Here is a 17,050-nt window from a genome sequence, read left to right on the forward strand (position 1 = left end):
TATTAGTTTTGTTACTGAATACTATAAAGATGATGGACAGAATGAACGCACTAATTCCTTTTAATTAATTGGGCCAAGCCGCCGGGCATTGTCGCGTTTCCTATTCGCCATAGTAAAAATGCCACCAAATCTTAATAGATTAGATTCTGTAGTATAAAATAATAAGTAGAAGTGACAAATTCTCTTATTTTTTATGTAATTACAATTGAAGGGAATCACAAGTGACGACGTGAGAGAAAGTAAATTGCTACTGGAAAAAGGACAGCTTTCGATCATCCATGCCTACTAGCCTACGAGCTTTGGCTTTCTACGCCGTGGGGTTGTTCAAACCATAGCAATTAGTGGAGATCAGACGAGCTCAGGAGGAGGAGGAGTTCTTCGATGACGGGGACCCAGGCCAAGTTCTTCAGGAGCTTCAGCAGAGTTGAGCTCCAGACTCTGAGTTTTGTCATCTTCACAGGATTCTTCCTCGTCTCCGTTACCCTCCTTGTGTTGTCTGCAGGCCATTTTGTTCCTTTTCCTTCATGTGAGTTGCTCTTCTTCCCCAGAACGTTTTCTTGTGTTTTGTTGTCGGAGCTGGTTAAAATTTAAATCTTTCTTCCTCTTCTTCAATTTTTTGCAGTGGGTTCCTGGCTGTCGCCACGTGCATCTCTTCTTACTAGGGCGGGAGAAAATGGTAAGTCCTTGACTCGATGATAAATTTTCCATGAAATCTATAATGTGAGGGAGGAAATTGTTGCATGGTAAATCAGAGTAACCATGAATCTAGTGTCGTTGAAATTCTTGTGTCAAATTGGAATGCTTAATTTTGGTTGGTTTCAGATACAAACAACCAAAATGTGGATCTCCGCAGCAAGCCCTTGTGTGATACTTCGGACAGAAGAGCAGACATATGCGACATGGAGGGTGATATCAGGATCCAAGCAAGCTCCTCCTCCATCTTCTACGTCACTTCCTCAATTCGGAACAGTGCCACAGAACTTCAGGGGACCTGGAAAATAAAACCTCATCCTCGGAAAGGGGATCGCCCTGCAATGTCCGGTGTCACTGAAATGTCAGTAGGCTATTTGAGTGCCAAACAAGAAGCTCCAAAATGTGACATCAACAGCACGGTTCCGGCAATCATCTTTGCAACCGGTGGCTACATGGGCAACTTCTTCCATGAAGTCTCAGATTCGATTATTCCCCTCTACATCTCATCGCATAAGTTCGACGGAGAAGTTCAGTTCCTGATAAGTGAAATGCTGCCTTGGTGGATGGCAAAGTACGAACTCTTGCTGAAGAAGCTAACTCATCATGAAATTATCAACTTCAACAAGGATGCGATGGTTCGGTGTTATCCTCGTGTCATAGTGGGCATTACATTTCACAAGGACATGGGCATTGATCCTGCAAGATCTGGCGGCGTGACGATGTTCGACTTCGGACGGTTCATAAGGAGCACTTACTCATTGGAGAGGGAAACTGCAACTAAGCTGCAAGGAGCCAACCCTGAGAAGCGACCTAGACTTCTGATCATCGCAAGAAGCAGGACGAGAAGATTCACTAATGTTGATGAAATTGCGCGAATGGTAGGATGGCAGGGCTTCGAACCTGTCGTAGCAGAGATGAAGAAAAATCAAAGTTTGGCTGAATTTGCTCGCCTAGTGAACTCCTGCGATGCCATTCTAGGAGTGCATGGTGCAGGACTTACTAATCTCATATTCCTCCCGACCAATGCAGTAGTGATCCAAGTTGTTCCATTGGGAGGAATGGATAACTTCTGCTATGCTGACTACGGAGTGCCTACTTTAGAGATGAAGATGAAGTACTTGCAATATGGCATAGGTGTCATGGAGAGCTCATTGGTCGACCGCTATGGTATTACAGATCCTGTAGTCATAAATCCAAAATCTGTCCAGGCTCAGAAGGAAGGCTGGAGGAATTGGACTTTAATATACTTCTTCAACCAAGATGTGAAGCTTGATGTGGCCAGATTCAGCAGTTTTCTCACACATGCCCACGAGCTCCTTCGTGAATAGACAAGATCTAGATTAGTTCGGAGTTTAGCATCTATATTGTTCAGACAATTTGAACTTGCAGATGTACAAAAGGAACTGCATGTATTTGTACTATTGATTAATCCTTTGTAGTTTGTCAAAGGTGGGCTAAAGCAAAATATAATGTTGTCATGTGAACTGTCTTTCGGTGAATTCATTAGTTTCAATTCAGCTACCGCACGGCACGGATCTTCCTCCTGTCCTTAATGACACCCATTATTTCTCTGTTTTGATCGAGCATCTACACATATACGGCCTCGAATACCAGGACCATCTGTGGTTTTCTTCCTGCCCCACGCAATAAGATAGCTTGTTATTCAGTCTACGAAGTGAGGGTCATGATCTTGCAACTTACCCTACAAGAGTTGCTTTACTGAGCAAAAGGCTCTACAGCCTGCTCCTGTGTAAACATCCAATTAATGCTCTGAAAGTCACGGAAAACAACAAATCTTTCACGTCCTAAGGAGTTGGTGGTAGCGAGGAGAGCCATTTAAAATGCCATTGCGCAAGAAGTTAATGAGCATAGTCTGATCACGGAGATGGAGATGCAATAATTCAATTCACAACAGAACATGAGGCGTCACGTTTGCCTTGACTAGATCCATGAACAAAGGAACAATTAGGTTGTTTCTGCAATAGAAGATTGAACCACTTGTTCCCACGCTTGTTGCATTCACCGTAGTCTTGCACCACTGGAAGAGTGCGGTGTCACATCTATTATCAATTTAATAACCATTTGTCGCAATATTTATATATACATTAAATTTATTAGCAATCAAGTTTCTCTTGATTATTTCCTTTCTGCGAAAAGTCAGTAATGAAGGCCTCGGTTATGAATTATAGATGTAACAGCAGGGTCATTATGGATCATAATTTAATTACTTCAGCGGAGTTGCCCCTAATTGAAAGTGAATTATGATGGAGAAATCAACTTTTGAATGTGACTGAATTATATTAGCAGATTAATTAGGAAGAAGATCATCTACTTAATATTAACAACTATAAGCAAATTAAAGTCCTTGTGAAAACTGGAAGCGATGAGCTAAGATTTCAAAATGGCAGCAATTGCTTGTGGAAAAACAGGACATGTGGTAGATCCAAATCTGCACCTACCACTGTACAGTCACCCTTATGGAACTTTAAATATTCTTCTATATTTTTTTTTCTTTATGCAGAAACAAAGTTTATTCTGCCACGCAACCACAGGGTGGAAGAAATGATCAATAACACATGATTTGAGTACTTAAATTCTTCAACTAATGATATTTAATCTCTCAACTCCATTAATATTACGCCATTAATTCCAGTGCACAAGAAAATTGAGATTTCTAGAGGACATCAGTCTGAAACTGCTTTGCAACTTCCTGACGAGAATAATACTGGCAGATGGTGAATCACGATTCTTCAATTATTGGAGGGTGATGGTTTTTTTTAAATTGAAGATGATACTGATGTGATGTAGCATGACGTCTTGTGGGGAAATTACTGCTCGGCTGCATTTAAACAATCCTAGGATTCTTTTATTTGGCAGCTTTTTTTTTTTCTGCTAGTCCTATTGAGATGGTAAGTATAATGACAAAAAATGAAAGTGGAAATTCAGAATGAGCTTTACTGAAAGAAAGAAAGGACAGTTTAGAAATGAAATATTCAGCAAACTTCGAGGTCAATTTTTTTTAATGTGGATGTATTTAGAAGAGTTATCTCAATGCTTGAAACGAGACCACTGGACCTTATCCTCTTTTTCGAAAGAAAGAAAGAACAGTAGAAAAATGAAACATTAAGCAAACTTCGAGGTCAATTTTTTTTTTTAATGTGGATGTATTTAGAAGAGTTATCTCAATGCTTGAAACGAGGACCACTCAGTGTACCTTCTCTTCTTTTCGAGCCATTCTCAGTAAATTTACTTAGGACTGCAAATGTGTCGGGTCTAATTAAATCAAATTTTGAGGTGTTCAAATTTATTTAATAAGATAATTGAGTTGAGTTGAGTTGAGTTGAGTCGAGCTTAAAATGAATCAAGATTTTAAAATGATTGTTAAGTCTTAACTTAATTTTTTTTATGAGCTTGTTTGAACCTTGTTTGAGTTTGATTTGTTTAGACGTTATTGAGCTCTCAATTCAAGTTTGGCTTGAGTTTGGTTCAAGCTTGGCTTGAGCTTAGTTCGAACTTGGCTTAAACTTAGTTTAAACTTAGTTTGTTTAGATGTTATCGAGCTCTTAATTCAAATTTATTTGATTGTTTAAAAATTTTAATTATTTTATTGGTTATTGAACTTTATAATTTAAATTTATTTATTTATTTTATTTTATTTTATTATTTATTTAGCATATTGAAAAGAATTTTATTAATAAATATAGTTGTTCACGAATATTGTTCATGAATATTAACCAACTGAACACATATGTGTTCAAGCTTGTTTATTTAATTTAACGAATTGTTCAATTTTATTTATTTAATTAATCTTATATATATTAAACGAATATAAATAAATTTTTATTAAATCGAATATCAAATTTATTCATAAACACTTAGATTCATTTACCGTCTTAAATTTACTTAATATAATGGGGACAAAACATGATCACCACAAGGCATGCAGATTGTAACTTTTTTCATGGTATCTGTAAATTCATAAAAAAGAAAAAAACAGCTGATGTAGAAAAGAACTATGTTTACTTTTCACTTTTATGGGTAAATTAAGTTAACATCGGATTGATGAGGGTAGGTGGAGTCGTAATTCCTGAAACAAACTAGTCAAGCTCTATCCTGGTTTAATTCTACAGAAAAGACTACAAAATTATGTCCTCTTCACATTATCACCGATTCTGGAATAACATTATTCTTCTAAAAGTTTACTTATGAAAACGAAAGGAACGAGGAAAAGTAGAACCGAGAGAGATGATTTATATTTATGGACATGGAGCTCTTCCATTTGTCTTCTTCCAAAGCAAGAAGATAGCAGATGAGAGAGAAGGGAGAGCACCGATCGATCGAGCCTTCATCCTCTTGTTGAAGGAAGAAGGACGAGGTTGGTCCTTTCACTCCCAATATCTTCTCCCTTGGGGCAACGCATCGGCCTCGTGTCTCTTCATCTGCAACTTGCAGCGTTATGGGGTTTGAGAAGTCCGTAGTCAGGAACTTGAGCAGGATCGAAGCAAGGAGGCTTGGCTTGGCCTTGCTTGTGGGATGCTGCTTAGTGATCCTGATCTACCTCGTCTCCATGTCGGAAACCTCCGGTGAGCTTCTGATTCCAGCCTTGTTTTCGTCTCTCTGTGTTTAATTAGTGCCTTGCAATTCTCTTGTTTTGCGCTTTTGCAGTTGATGAGCAGGCAACTTTAACCTTCAAGATTGGCACTGATCAAGAGGCAGAAGGCGAGATTAGGCAAGTAAAGCCAGGTAAAAACTAATTCCGAGCTTGTGTAGAATTTGCAACAATGCAAGAATCATACGTATGCAACTGCATAGCTTCTCTTCTCCAGCGGCCAAAGAACTACATCTTGTGTTATCTTTGGTTTCATTCATTGAGTTCTGTTACTTTCCAGAAAAAGAAAAGAAAGCAGAGGAGCAGCTTTCCCTTATGAGTTTGGACGACAATAACAGAGAACCGAAGAAACCAGGTAACTGAACTTTGTATTCGATTAAAAGTTTGCCAAAATCGAGCAAATCTTGTAACACTACGTGACGAATTTTATGCTGATTGAAGGTGACAAGAGTCTCCTTCCGAAGAAAGAAACGACCCAAGTGATTGAGATGCCGAAGCCGCAATTAACGGACTCAATCTGCGACTTCTCCAACTTCAGAACGGAGTTTTGCGACCTGAAGGGCGATGTCAGAATCCACGGCAAGAAGAAGGGCGCCACCGCCGCCGTGGTGCTCGTGTCGACCCACCGAAAAGCCGAGGAGTACATGGTCGTCCCCTACGTCCGCAAACACATGGGCAACGTAGAGAAGGTCGCGGTTCGAACCGCTACGGCGGCGCCTGCGTGTACGGTCAACAGCGCCGTCCCCGCCATCGTCTTCGCCCTCGGCGGCTTCACCGGCAACTACTACCACGATTTCACTGACGTGCTCCTTCCCCTGTTCCTGACCGCGCACGAGTTCCACGGCGAGGTCCAGTTCCTGATCACCAACATCCAGTCGTGGTGGCTCAGCAAGTATCGACCCATCTTCGAGCTGCTCACTCGGTACGAATTCGTCGACCTCGACAAGAGCGACGACGTGCACTGCCGGCCGCACGCCCTGGTCGACCTACGCTTCCACAATGACCTCACCATCGACCCCGCTCGCGCGCCCAACGGCATCTCCATGCTCGATTTCACCAAATTCCTGCGCGAGGCGTACGCGCTCCCGCGGGAGCGCGCCGTCAGCCTTCGGGCGCACCCGGAGCTGCGGCCGCGGCTCCTGTTGGTGGCGCGGAACGGCACGCGGCGGTTCACCAACGTGCCGGAGATCGTGCGGGCGGCGGAGGCGGTGGGCTTCGAGGTGGTGCTCGCCGACGCGGACTTCGGGAACGTGGCCGGGTTCGCGGAGGTGGTGAACTCGTGCGACGTGATCATGGGCGTGCACGGCGCCGGGCTCACCAACTTGGTGTTCCTGCCGACGAACGCGGTGGCGATACAGATCGCGCCGTGCTGCGACTTGGAGGGGGTGGCGGAGCACACGTACGGGCCGCCGGCTAGGGATTCGGGGCTGCTCTACTTGCAGTACGGCATCAGCGTGGACGAGAGCTCGCTGTTGGAGTCGTATCCGAGAGATCACCCGGTGTTCACGGACCCGCAGTCGATCCACCATCAAGGCTGGTTCAAAATGGGGAAGATCTACCTACAGCAGCAGAACGTGAAGCTCGACGTCGACAGGTTCAGGCCGGTCTTGATCAAAGCCATCGATCATCTCCGTCAATAGAAACATTCACACAAAGAAATCCAAGGAATTCCGCAAGAAATTTAACTCTGTTAGCAAGATTTTTGGTTTGGTTCTTAATTTCTTTGATCATCCTAAACTGTATTTAGCTTCTGTAATTATGCAAATTCGTCACTAGATCTTCAAAATCCAAGAACCAATTGCGAGCTGGCTGGCTGAATTATTAGTCTAAGAGGCTAAAAGCTTCATAGCTTCCCATTTAGAATCTCTTCAAAAGTATTGCCAGTTGGGAAATCACTCAGCAAGTGCATGCGTTGGCACTGATACTCGGCACAAATTTATTTATTTATTTATATTTTCATTTCCTTTTGCGTCTTCTCTTTTGGTAAAGTTTGCCGAAAGTTTCTCTCTTGTGAGAGACCTACACATTGTGGCGCACTACTGCTAATCATTGACGGACGAGCAAATTCATGGATCCTCTATTGGATTGTAATTAGTTAATTTTATTTTTTAAGATAAAGAATTATGACATTAACCTGTATCATTGAAGTTGTTTAGCCAGTAAATCAAATTATTTTTCAAAGCAGTGCATTCTGATTTATATTAAAGAGAGGTGCTTAATTCGAGCATAGGGCACGCATTGTTCTATTTACGTTTTGGTTCAAAAAATAACTCAAAACTAAATTAAAATATTTCTGTTTCAAATATATATAATAAATAAATTAGTAAAAGAAACACAAATTAAATGAAGGGGAGAATTTTTAACCCTTTTAGTTTTGGAGATTTTTTTTTTTTAAATACTAGAAGAATCCCACCTCAGCACTTTAGGTTGGATTAGATTCTTTCTTTTTCCTTGCAACATGATATTAAATTCAGACTTTTAATTAGGTGGGATTAGATTCTTTCTTTTCCTCGCAACATGATATTAAATTCAAACATTTAATTACATAAAAAATGTTAAATATGCTTCAATATTAAAAGAGCCTCACTCAATGCTTTGTATTTTAAATTAGATTATATTTTCTATTAAGCTTTAAAGCTAAAGAAAATTAATAAATAATTTTTTTTTGGCATCTGGAGCATTCTTTTATGAAGGCCCATCAGGAGTGTGAAGTTGGAGTAAATCATTTGCTGCAAGTGAGTCCGTCGATTTATGACAGCACAATTTCTGGATCTTCACAGTTAAATTTTATTTATGAATGAAATGTAATTTAATCATTTCTTATCATTACCAAAATCCAGGTGCTCGAATCTGTATTCACTTGTTGATTAAATTTAAATACTTCAGAGAATATATAATCGAAATCAGTGGCGCCGCTAAGATTTTCAATGCGAACATAATAAATTTTAAAAATCAATACAACACAAAATCAAATTATTCAACTTTAAAAACTATAAAATGCTTTTAAAAAATAAACTGAAATCTTTTAAAATTTTAAATATTAATGTAAATCGATTTTCATAAATTAAAAACATAAATATCAAATTTAAGGAGTTAAAAATGAACTTAAATTTGAAAATTTCGACCTTAATCTTTTATTTTAGTTAAAATAATGATCCATTGATTCCCGACTTTATCTATGACTCAAAGTCGAAAAATTATTTGTATTATCATTTCCTCATAATATTTAACATTTCTACATATGAGACCTTATGTAAATACCACACGATTTGAATAGGATAATAGAGATGTGGGGTAGTGGAGATCATGATGTTAGTAGAGATGAGGGTGTTATTGGAGATAGTGGAGTTAGTGAAGATACTGGGATTAGTAGAGATCAAAACTTCATCTCTATAAATAACCATGGGAAAGTTACAGAAAAACTTGATCGGAAGAGAAGACATACCCTTGGCAGAATCGTTTTGGCATGAAAGGAAAAGTGTACTTCAAGAAGGCCCCTTTCCCACCTCCATATCAACTTCCAAAGATTTCGGTAAGTGGGCTTATTATGCAAATTATGAATTCTGAAAGTGATAGTTTAATTTTCTAAAAATTATTTTGTTCCACTACTGTTATTATCAATTACCGAAGATTACTAATTACTATTATTTTGGAGCACTGAATTAATTATGAACTAAATGGTAGGAATACGTACTTTGAACACTTCTAATTTTTGAACTACTTCCGATTTCCAACCTCTGCTCTAGGAAGGAGAATTCTAGAGGGTTGATATTAACTTAAGACATAAGGAACATGATTTTTCAGTGCCTATGTATATTTTCGTTTTGAGTTAACTGTTATTTTTACTATTGAAAAAATACTGCTTCTCAAGAACTGTTGTATTTATATTTTATCCCCAGTAAGTCACTCACCCCTTACAATCCATTTCAGTTAGAGATGAAATTGGAACTGAGAATAAAATCAAGGATAGGGAGCAAGTTGAGTTCTAAGGATGGTGAATTCGCTCCAATTTCTGATTGAAAGACTAGAATTCCGTTGCAATATGGGATTTTAAAATTTAAGTGGATGTAGTTTAATTACTTCGAATAATTTGAATAGTTTACCATTTATTTTGAAATGAAAAGATTGATTTGTTTTGCAATTACTGCACTAATGAGGTTGGTTGTTTTCAAATTTTTTCTTTGAAAGCAACACAGATGTCCATCACGGTCATGGGATGTCCATCACGGTCTGTCCCCAGGGCGTAGCACAGATGGGGAGTGCATGGTTCTGTGGCTGAAAGGTCCAGGGGTCGATCCCCGGGGTGTCACTGCCTGGGGTTAACGTCTCCGCCATGCACTTTCCACCTGTGTACCTGCATTTACCTTCCTCCATATCCGTGGGACCGGCTCTAGGGGGGCCGCTGATGTGGCGGTTCCACATTTTTTTTAATAAAATAAAGTTTATACTGATAATTCTCTTTCAATTGAAACATGAAAGGAGGAACAAACAGCTTACTCCTCTTGTTTTTGTGGTTGGACAAAGGAGAAAAAAGGGTTGCTTGTACAAAAATAAAATAGAGAAGAGCAAAGAAGATATGAAGGAAGAAGCAAAAGAGAAAATCTTTACCTTCTTCATTAGCAACCTTGACTAGTTTCAGTGAGCTCGACATCGACAAAAAGAGCAAGGTAAGGCAAAACATGGTTACTCTTGCGGTGCCAACAAACCCTAGAAAACACAAGAAGAAGAAGAAGATGCGAGAGCTTCTCTTGTTGTTGGAAGATGGCAGCAACTGATGCTACGTTTCTTGCTTCCTGGAAAAGAGAAAGGAGAAGAAAAGATATATCTTGTGCTTGAGAAGAAGAGAGGAAAAACTAAAGGTTTATTACCATTGGAGAAGAGAAGGAGAAGAAGGAAATGGGGAAGAAGAGAAAAGGAAAAATAAAAGAGAAGAAAGGACGAAGGCATGGCACGCCTGGGAGAAGAGAATGGATATTGATATAAAATATAAGAATATAAAATCAAATATTGATGCAACGAAAGCTATTGATATAACTGTTGATTCAAAAATTAATACTGGAAACAACCTTCTAAACCCTATTAATTCAACACAATACTAAGAAATAAACAATCAAACTCGTTGGGAGAAGAGAATGGCACGGTTGAAACTATATTATTGATCAAAAACTACTCAATAACAACTTAAACAAGTGCTTAAGTAGACTCAAAACCTAACTTTGTAAAGACAAAAATAACCTCAAAACCCTAACTTGGCAAAAATTAATAAAAATATAATAAACTTGTTCCAGGCTTCCGAAAAGGCCTTAAACAATTTCTTTTGCCTTTAGATTGCTTTGCTGTTCTGCATCATTCTCCTTAGAGTAGAGAAAATTCGCTCTTGAATTGTTGGCCAAATCATTATCATAAGAATTACTATGTAAAGGAATCACATGATTTACATTAAAAACATCGACAATGTAAATATGACTAGGTAGGTTCAAACAATATTCATTGGGGTTTATTTTCTTAACAATCTTGGGAAGACCAATATTTTTAGTAGATAATTTGGTGTACTCCTCAGCAATAAAATGATCAGTAAAACGATCCTTAGACAAAATTGCCCACACAAAATCTCCAACATCAAACTCCAAGTGTCAACGCTTTTGGTCTGTAGTGTGCTTGTCCTCGTCAAATTGAGTTAAAGATAATAGAATTGAAACTTCATCTGATGGTTTAGGTTTCCACTGTTTGTCTACAAGGTAGTAGCATAATTTTTGCTCTCTTAAACATAAAACTATAAGTACTAGCTTGCCCATCATGATACACACTTCTGTTATACTACCAAGATTTGCCTAACAATATGTAACAAGCATCCATAGCTACTACATCACACCAAACAACATCTTTATATTCCAAACCAATTAAAAATGAAACAAGAGCCCTCTTAGACACTGATACATCACCACCCTTCTTAAGCCAAGATAATTTGTAAGGCTTAGGATGATTTCTGGTTTGAATATTTAATTGATGCATGATTTCAGCTTACATAATATTTTCACAACTTCCTATTGGTGCATTTGACACAAATGATCAAACCTAAGTTTTGATGAATAACGAATGGATTAAAGTTAGATGTGTTGTGTGATCTAACCTTTCTACTAAGTATGCAGGACTTAATTAGTCTGACACCAGGCTGAAATCTAGCTAGGTTTGGAGGACCTGATAGTTGGTGTAGAAGTCTAGATAGGTCAAGAAGTGACTTGATATCTAGCGGAAAATTTGGCTGGGTCCACGGGACCTGACAGTTGGCTGAAGTTCAGTTGGAAAAGAATTTAGATCTCTCCACAATAGCATGATATTATCCACTTTGGGCCTAGACCTTCATGGCTTTGCTCTTGGGCTCTCTCCAAAAGACCTCATACTAATGGAGATATCTTTCTCTTTATAAACCCATGATCTTTCCCATGTGTTTTCAATGTGGGACTATGTTTGTAACCTTGCAACACCAATAATCCCCCCCTCAAACAAAGGACCACAGACTTTCCATGTCCGATCCTCGACCCACCAAGTCTTTCTGCCCCTCGGTCCACCCGACCTACTAGGACTTCCTTGCCTAGCCGCAACTAGGACTTCCTGCCCGGTGTCTGGTCCTCTTGATCCGAACATAGGAGCCCCCACTTTCTTTGTTCGAGGTCAATATTGTACCCACATGGCTCAATCAGACCATAGCTCTTGTGCACAGTCGGTGGTTAAACCTTCTGGCAGCCCGGGCTCTGATACCAATTGTAGAATCGAAAAGAATTTAGATATCTCCATAATAGCATGATATTGTCCACTTTGGGCCTAGACCCTCATGGCTTTGCTCTTGGACTCTCCCCAAAAGACCTTATACCAATGGAGATATCTTTCTTTTTATAAACCCATGATCTTTCCCATGTGTTCTCAATGTGGGATTATGTTTGCAACCTTGCAACACCAACAGGATCTGCGGACTTGACAACTGGCACGAAGACCTGGTGGGTAAAAGGAAGTCAAGTGATTTTGCATGGTAAGTAAGGTAAGTCACTGGAGGAGAGAGTTCCAGTGAGAACGAGTCTCAATTTGGGATTTTAGGTGCAAGTCCAATTTAGATCCATTTTAAAAACCTAAATTGAGACTTTGACTAGCTTCTGGTCTCAGATAGACAAGATCTAATTAATACTACTATTTTTATTGTGCTAATTTTATCTTGTAGGGTATACTTTGTTTTGTTGGATTAACACATTTTGTAGGGTGAAAGGACCACAAAATACTTTGGGTGGACAATACCCGAGGCGCCTTCCATGCAAAGGAAGGCGCCTTGAGTTGGGCGATGGAAGGCGCCTCAACTCAAGGCGCCTTCGAGAGCTTGGAAGACGCCTTTGATCGAATAACGCAGAGACTTCGTAAATGATAAGGAGCACTTTGTTTGGGATAAAGCCTGCAACTGGAGGTGCCTTAGAGAGGCTTGGAGGTGCTCTAATGCTCCTTAAAAGAAGTGTTTGAGCAGTGCATTGGAACAGAACTTAATTCAAAAGTGCTATGACTCATCTGCAACTCTAAACACACCAACTGCCTCTATGCTACTACTCTGAGACATCTGATCGCTGTCGACAGACCGTCACCAACACAGAGCGATCCTGCTTCTACTTCGGCTGTTGGTAACATTTAAATTAAGTTGTTCATTTATATTATTAAAGAAAGTGTAGGTTGTTACACTATGCTTTGTTCATTTGTATTCAATTTCCTCTTCCAGCGGTTTCGGAAGAGGTTATTAGTGGATTACTTATCGATAGGTCTGCGAGACCTAGGTCTTAAAGTAGGAGTCATCGAAGACTTTGAACCAAGTAAAACCGATTGAGTTTGTGTGCTTGTTCTATTTTCGTGTTTAACTTTTTCCACCGCATACTTATTTTATAAAGCGAAAAAGATAAGTTTTCTAAAACCATGTGATTCACCCCCCCCCCCCCCCTCCCTCCCTCTCACATGCGTAATGGTCTTACACTTCCAACATCAAACACAAATGACAAACCTTGCCAAGGATGGTACCCGTCAACTAAACATATTACTCCACAGCCAATCATCGCCCACTATTGATTTTGGCATTAAACAGGAACGTTGAACGACCAATGTCATTTCGACATCTGCTTCCAATAACACTTCGTTTATGGCCTCCTCATCATACACGGGGTCCAGTGAACTTTGATATGCTTTCTTCACAATCATCATTCTCCTCAAATAGTGCTTTTTTTTCTGTAGCCTTTTTATATTCTGATTGCCTATGCCCAATCTCTCCACAGTTGAAACACCTTATTTCACCACTACTGCCACTTCCTTTGTTAATTTGACTGACACCTTACTAATCCCAACAGCCACACAGCTAGGCCCTCCACTAACAGTGTTCATAGGATAAAAACCACTATTACATTCATGCATGATTTTTCCACCAACAAAGTTCTCTAATGTGTAGTAGATACAGAAATGGAATCGAACATATTCATAGTATCCTGAATTTGATAGTTCAAACCCCGAATATATCGTGCCACCAATTAGTCTTCAGTTTTGTGAATTTCGTTCCTAGCAATTAATTGAAAAAATTCGATGGTCTATTCATCCACTAATCAAATGTCTTGCTTCAAGTTCTACAACCTTTGATACATTAACCGTTGAAAATTGTATAACAAAAAGATTGCCCACATATACTTCTTCATCTTCTTTCAATTTGTAATTTTTTGCCTTACCTAATCTGTTTTAGGTCAATTTCAATTGTTGGCACCATGAAATCACTCTCCCATACAGTCTGGTTGTAACCAGAGGCACACACATGTCTTCTGGAACCTATTTAAAATCCAAAATCTTCTCTATAGAGGTTAGCTAGTTCAAAAACTCCTTAAGTTGTAAAGTGACATGAAACTCGAGAATATCACTTCTCATACCTGTCTCCCAACTCCTATAATCCTCCTCTACTACTACTCCGTGACACCTATGGGGAACCTTTTGTTAGTTAGAGCCCTAGAGCCAATCATTTGATGATTGTATTATGGACTTATTGTATCATATTCATATATAAATAAAGGTGTTTGTTTTGGTTATTATACTTACTTGTATTGGTGCCAAATAAACTAAGTATAATAGCGTTCTTGAGTAGAAGGTTCTCACCTATATCAATCGGTTAGTTGAACCGATAGTGAGATGATATAGGGAACACTACTCTTAATCATTCCTAGTCGAGTATTAACATTCAGGGACAATGTTAATGCAATAAGACTAGCATGTAGGTCAACTCGATGACTTGATCTCACAAGTCATGGATATAGAGATATCAAGTTGACACATGAGTATGCATTGGAGAATGTATACTGAATGACCCGCTATGAGAAAGTATCATGGATCGTTATATGAGTGTCATATATTTTCTCATGTGGCTATTAATATGACTACTAGTCCTTAGACCTGAAGTCACCATGGTTCCATACATAAGGAGTTATGTACTTTGGTTTCGTCAAACGTCACCCGTAACTGGGTGGACTATAAAGGCGATTACTGGGTATGTAACGAATTATGCAGAGGAATGTGAGTGATGTAGATGGGATCTATCCCTCCTATATGACGAGAGAGACATCGATATTCTTAATAGAGTGAGACCACGAAGTGCATGGCCATGCCCAAATGAGTCAATATGAGATATTGAGCTCATTTGATTTAGTGAGTCTACTTGAAATTCAAGATTTAGATTGGTCAGAGGATGACACAGTCTATGCATCACATTGATCAATCTAGATGTCTAGGATAGAAGGGCACTTGTCCACTACAAAAAAACTGTCACTTAGGGACAAAATTTGCAACAAATTTTAGAAAAAAATTCGTTGGAAATTGGATTTGGGACGAAAAATGCGACAAAAAAAATTCGTTAGAAATCTGCCGTCCCAAAACTTTGCGACGAAAAATTAAGAATTCGTTGGAAATTTTGCAACGAAAATCATATTCGTTGCAAAATTCGTTGGAAACTTTGCGACAAAACCAAAATTCGTTGCAAAATTCGTTGGAAAACTGCAACGAAAATAAATATTCGTTGGAAATGTCAGCAGAAAAAATCTCCAACGAACCCTAAATTTGTTGCGAATTAGCAACTAAAAAACGTATTCGTTGCAAACAGATTTGCGATGAATAATTATTTGTTGGAAAAGTTTCAAAATGCAATATTACCAACGAAAATGTACATTCGTTGGCAATTGCCAACGACAATGCAATTTCGTTGGAAATTTCCAACGAATCCATATTTTCGTTGGAAATTTCCAACGAATCCATATTTTCGTTGGAAATTTCCAACGAAATTCATAATCGTTGGAAGTTTCCAACGAATTTAGAATTCGTTGGAAATTTCCAACGAAATTCATATTTGTTGGAAGTTTCCAACGAATTTAGAATTCGTTGGAAATTTCCAACGAATCCATATTTTCATTGGAAATTTACAACAAAACTCATAGTCATTGAAAGTTTCCAACGAATTTAGAATTCGTTGGAAACTTCCAACGAATTTATACTTTTCGTTGTAATATTCTGATAAAATACGATATTTCCAACGAATCTAAATTCGTTGCAAAATTTGTCCCAAAAATAAAAAAAAATATCCAGCCCTATATAATTTCAATATTTTTTCCTATTACAATTTTTTTCAAACAGATTCAACATATATAAGAGCACTAAACACATTAACAGATTCAACATATTCACCACTAAACACAATAACACAAATATAAATCAAAAATCAACTAACATATTAGTGTACAACAAAATAAATACAAACATCAATAATATAAACCCAAACACATGCACCATTAAAACATGTTGTTCCATATACAACCTAAACTAAGAGCATAAAACTAACAATACAACACATCATCATCCAACAATACAAACTACAACAATATACAACTACAACTAACACCCTAAACCAAACACTACAATAAAGTTACAACAAACATGTCATAGTATCCAAATTCCAATATCATACAAGAACATGAAAAAGATAGAGTTGAAGATAATCTTATGGAGATCCTTCTCAGTCCAAATCCTTCTTCTACCTACATCAAAAGATAAACAAAGAAAAAGAAAATCTTATAAACCAACACAAAAGTAAATAGGTAAAGACTTACATATTTTTACATCAATACCACCATCATCTTCACCTACCAACCCTGTTTGAAACAAAAATAAGAATACTAATCAAAATACAAAAATTAAGAATTTATAAAAGTGATAAAATAAAAGAAGTCAAAAATTCTAATTACAAACACTCATGCATCATCATCAACATCATCGGCGGCATCATCATCGACATCATCATCGTCATTAGCATCATCACCAATACCAGGAGGAATATAGCTTGAACCCGATCTAAATTGTTGAAATTGTTGTAAAAGAAAGGCTTGTTGTTTATGCATTTCAACCATATCTAGATCTCTTTGTGAATTTTGTTTTTGAATTTCTAAAATTTGATGATCCCTTTGAGATATTATGCCTTTCAAATTGTCAACCTCTTCAGTTAAGCTATGAATCTGTGCCGTTACTGCGGGTGGGGTAGAAGAAGATAAAGATCTTCGAGGAACATTATGAATTCTACTCATAGAACCCATACCTATTATCCTTCCCCCTTTGACTCCCCCACTGGCCTCTAACCATAAATCTAAATTATTAGTAACAGACGGCTCAGATCCCTCAATATTATCACCATCACCTGAACTTCTTTGA

General features: G+C 38.4%; 2 protein-coding genes and 1 long non-coding RNA gene across 3 annotated transcripts; 2 read left to right on the forward strand and 1 right to left on the reverse strand.

Annotated features, from left to right (window-relative positions):
* Positions 1-218: 218 nt before the first annotated feature.
* Positions 219-2,210, forward strand: LOC122034921 (alpha-1,3-arabinosyltransferase XAT2-like). Its single transcript, XM_042594276.1, has 3 exons — positions 219-526; positions 623-676; positions 823-2,210. The coding sequence occupies exons 1-3, from the start codon at positions 382-384 to the stop codon at positions 2,019-2,021; spliced, it is 1,398 nt and encodes a 465-aa protein (XP_042450210.1). The 5' UTR covers positions 219-381; the 3' UTR covers positions 2,022-2,210.
* Positions 2,211-4,897: 2,687 nt separating this feature from the next.
* Positions 4,898-7,093, forward strand: LOC122034372 (beta-1,2-xylosyltransferase XYXT1-like). The gene is made up of 4 exons (XM_042593603.1): positions 4,898-5,276; positions 5,359-5,436; positions 5,583-5,657; positions 5,744-7,093. Exons 1-4 carry the CDS (start codon positions 5,150-5,152, stop codon positions 6,940-6,942), a joined length of 1,479 nt encoding a protein of 492 aa, XP_042449537.1. The 5' UTR covers positions 4,898-5,149; the 3' UTR covers positions 6,943-7,093.
* Positions 7,094-16,116: 9,023 nt separating this feature from the next.
* LOC122033505 lies at positions 16,117-16,725 on the reverse strand. Its single transcript, XR_006126564.1, has 3 exons — positions 16,591-16,725; positions 16,456-16,497; positions 16,117-16,383 (listed from the first exon to the last, which is right to left on the reverse strand). It is a non-coding gene; the product is annotated as an uncharacterized LOC122033505 (long non-coding RNA).
* Between the last annotated feature and the right edge of the window lie 325 nt (positions 16,726-17,050).

Source organism: Zingiber officinale, chromosome 11B (assembly GCF_018446385.1).
Source record: "Zingiber officinale cultivar Zhangliang chromosome 11B, Zo_v1.1, whole genome shotgun sequence".
Classification (NCBI taxonomy): Eukaryota; Viridiplantae; Streptophyta; class Magnoliopsida; order Zingiberales; family Zingiberaceae; genus Zingiber; species Zingiber officinale.

What these genes read in the sequence shown, in the direction of transcription:
- LOC122034921 (XM_042594276.1), top strand. Translation starts at nt 382, where the DNA reads ATGACGGGGACCCAGGCCAAGTTCTTCAGGAGCTTCAGCAGAGTTGAG. An exon ending in TTTTGTTCCTTTTCCTTCAT is followed by an intron (nt 527 to 622) that starts GTGAGTTGCTCT and finishes AATTTTTTGCAG; the next exon opens with TGGGTTCCTGGCTGTCGCCA. An exon ending in TACTAGGGCGGGAGAAAATG is followed by an intron (nt 677 to 822) that starts GTAAGTCCTTGA and finishes GGTTGGTTTCAG; the next exon opens with ATACAAACAACCAAAATGTG.
- LOC122034372 (XM_042593603.1), top strand. Translation starts at nt 5,150, where the DNA reads ATGGGGTTTGAGAAGTCCGTAGTCAGGAACTTGAGCAGGATCGAAGCA. An exon ending in CTCCATGTCGGAAACCTCCG is followed by an intron (nt 5,277 to 5,358) that starts GTGAGCTTCTGA and finishes GCGCTTTTGCAG; the next exon opens with TTGATGAGCAGGCAACTTTA. An exon ending in CAGAGAACCGAAGAAACCAG is followed by an intron (nt 5,658 to 5,743) that starts GTAACTGAACTT and finishes TGCTGATTGAAG; the next exon opens with GTGACAAGAGTCTCCTTCCG.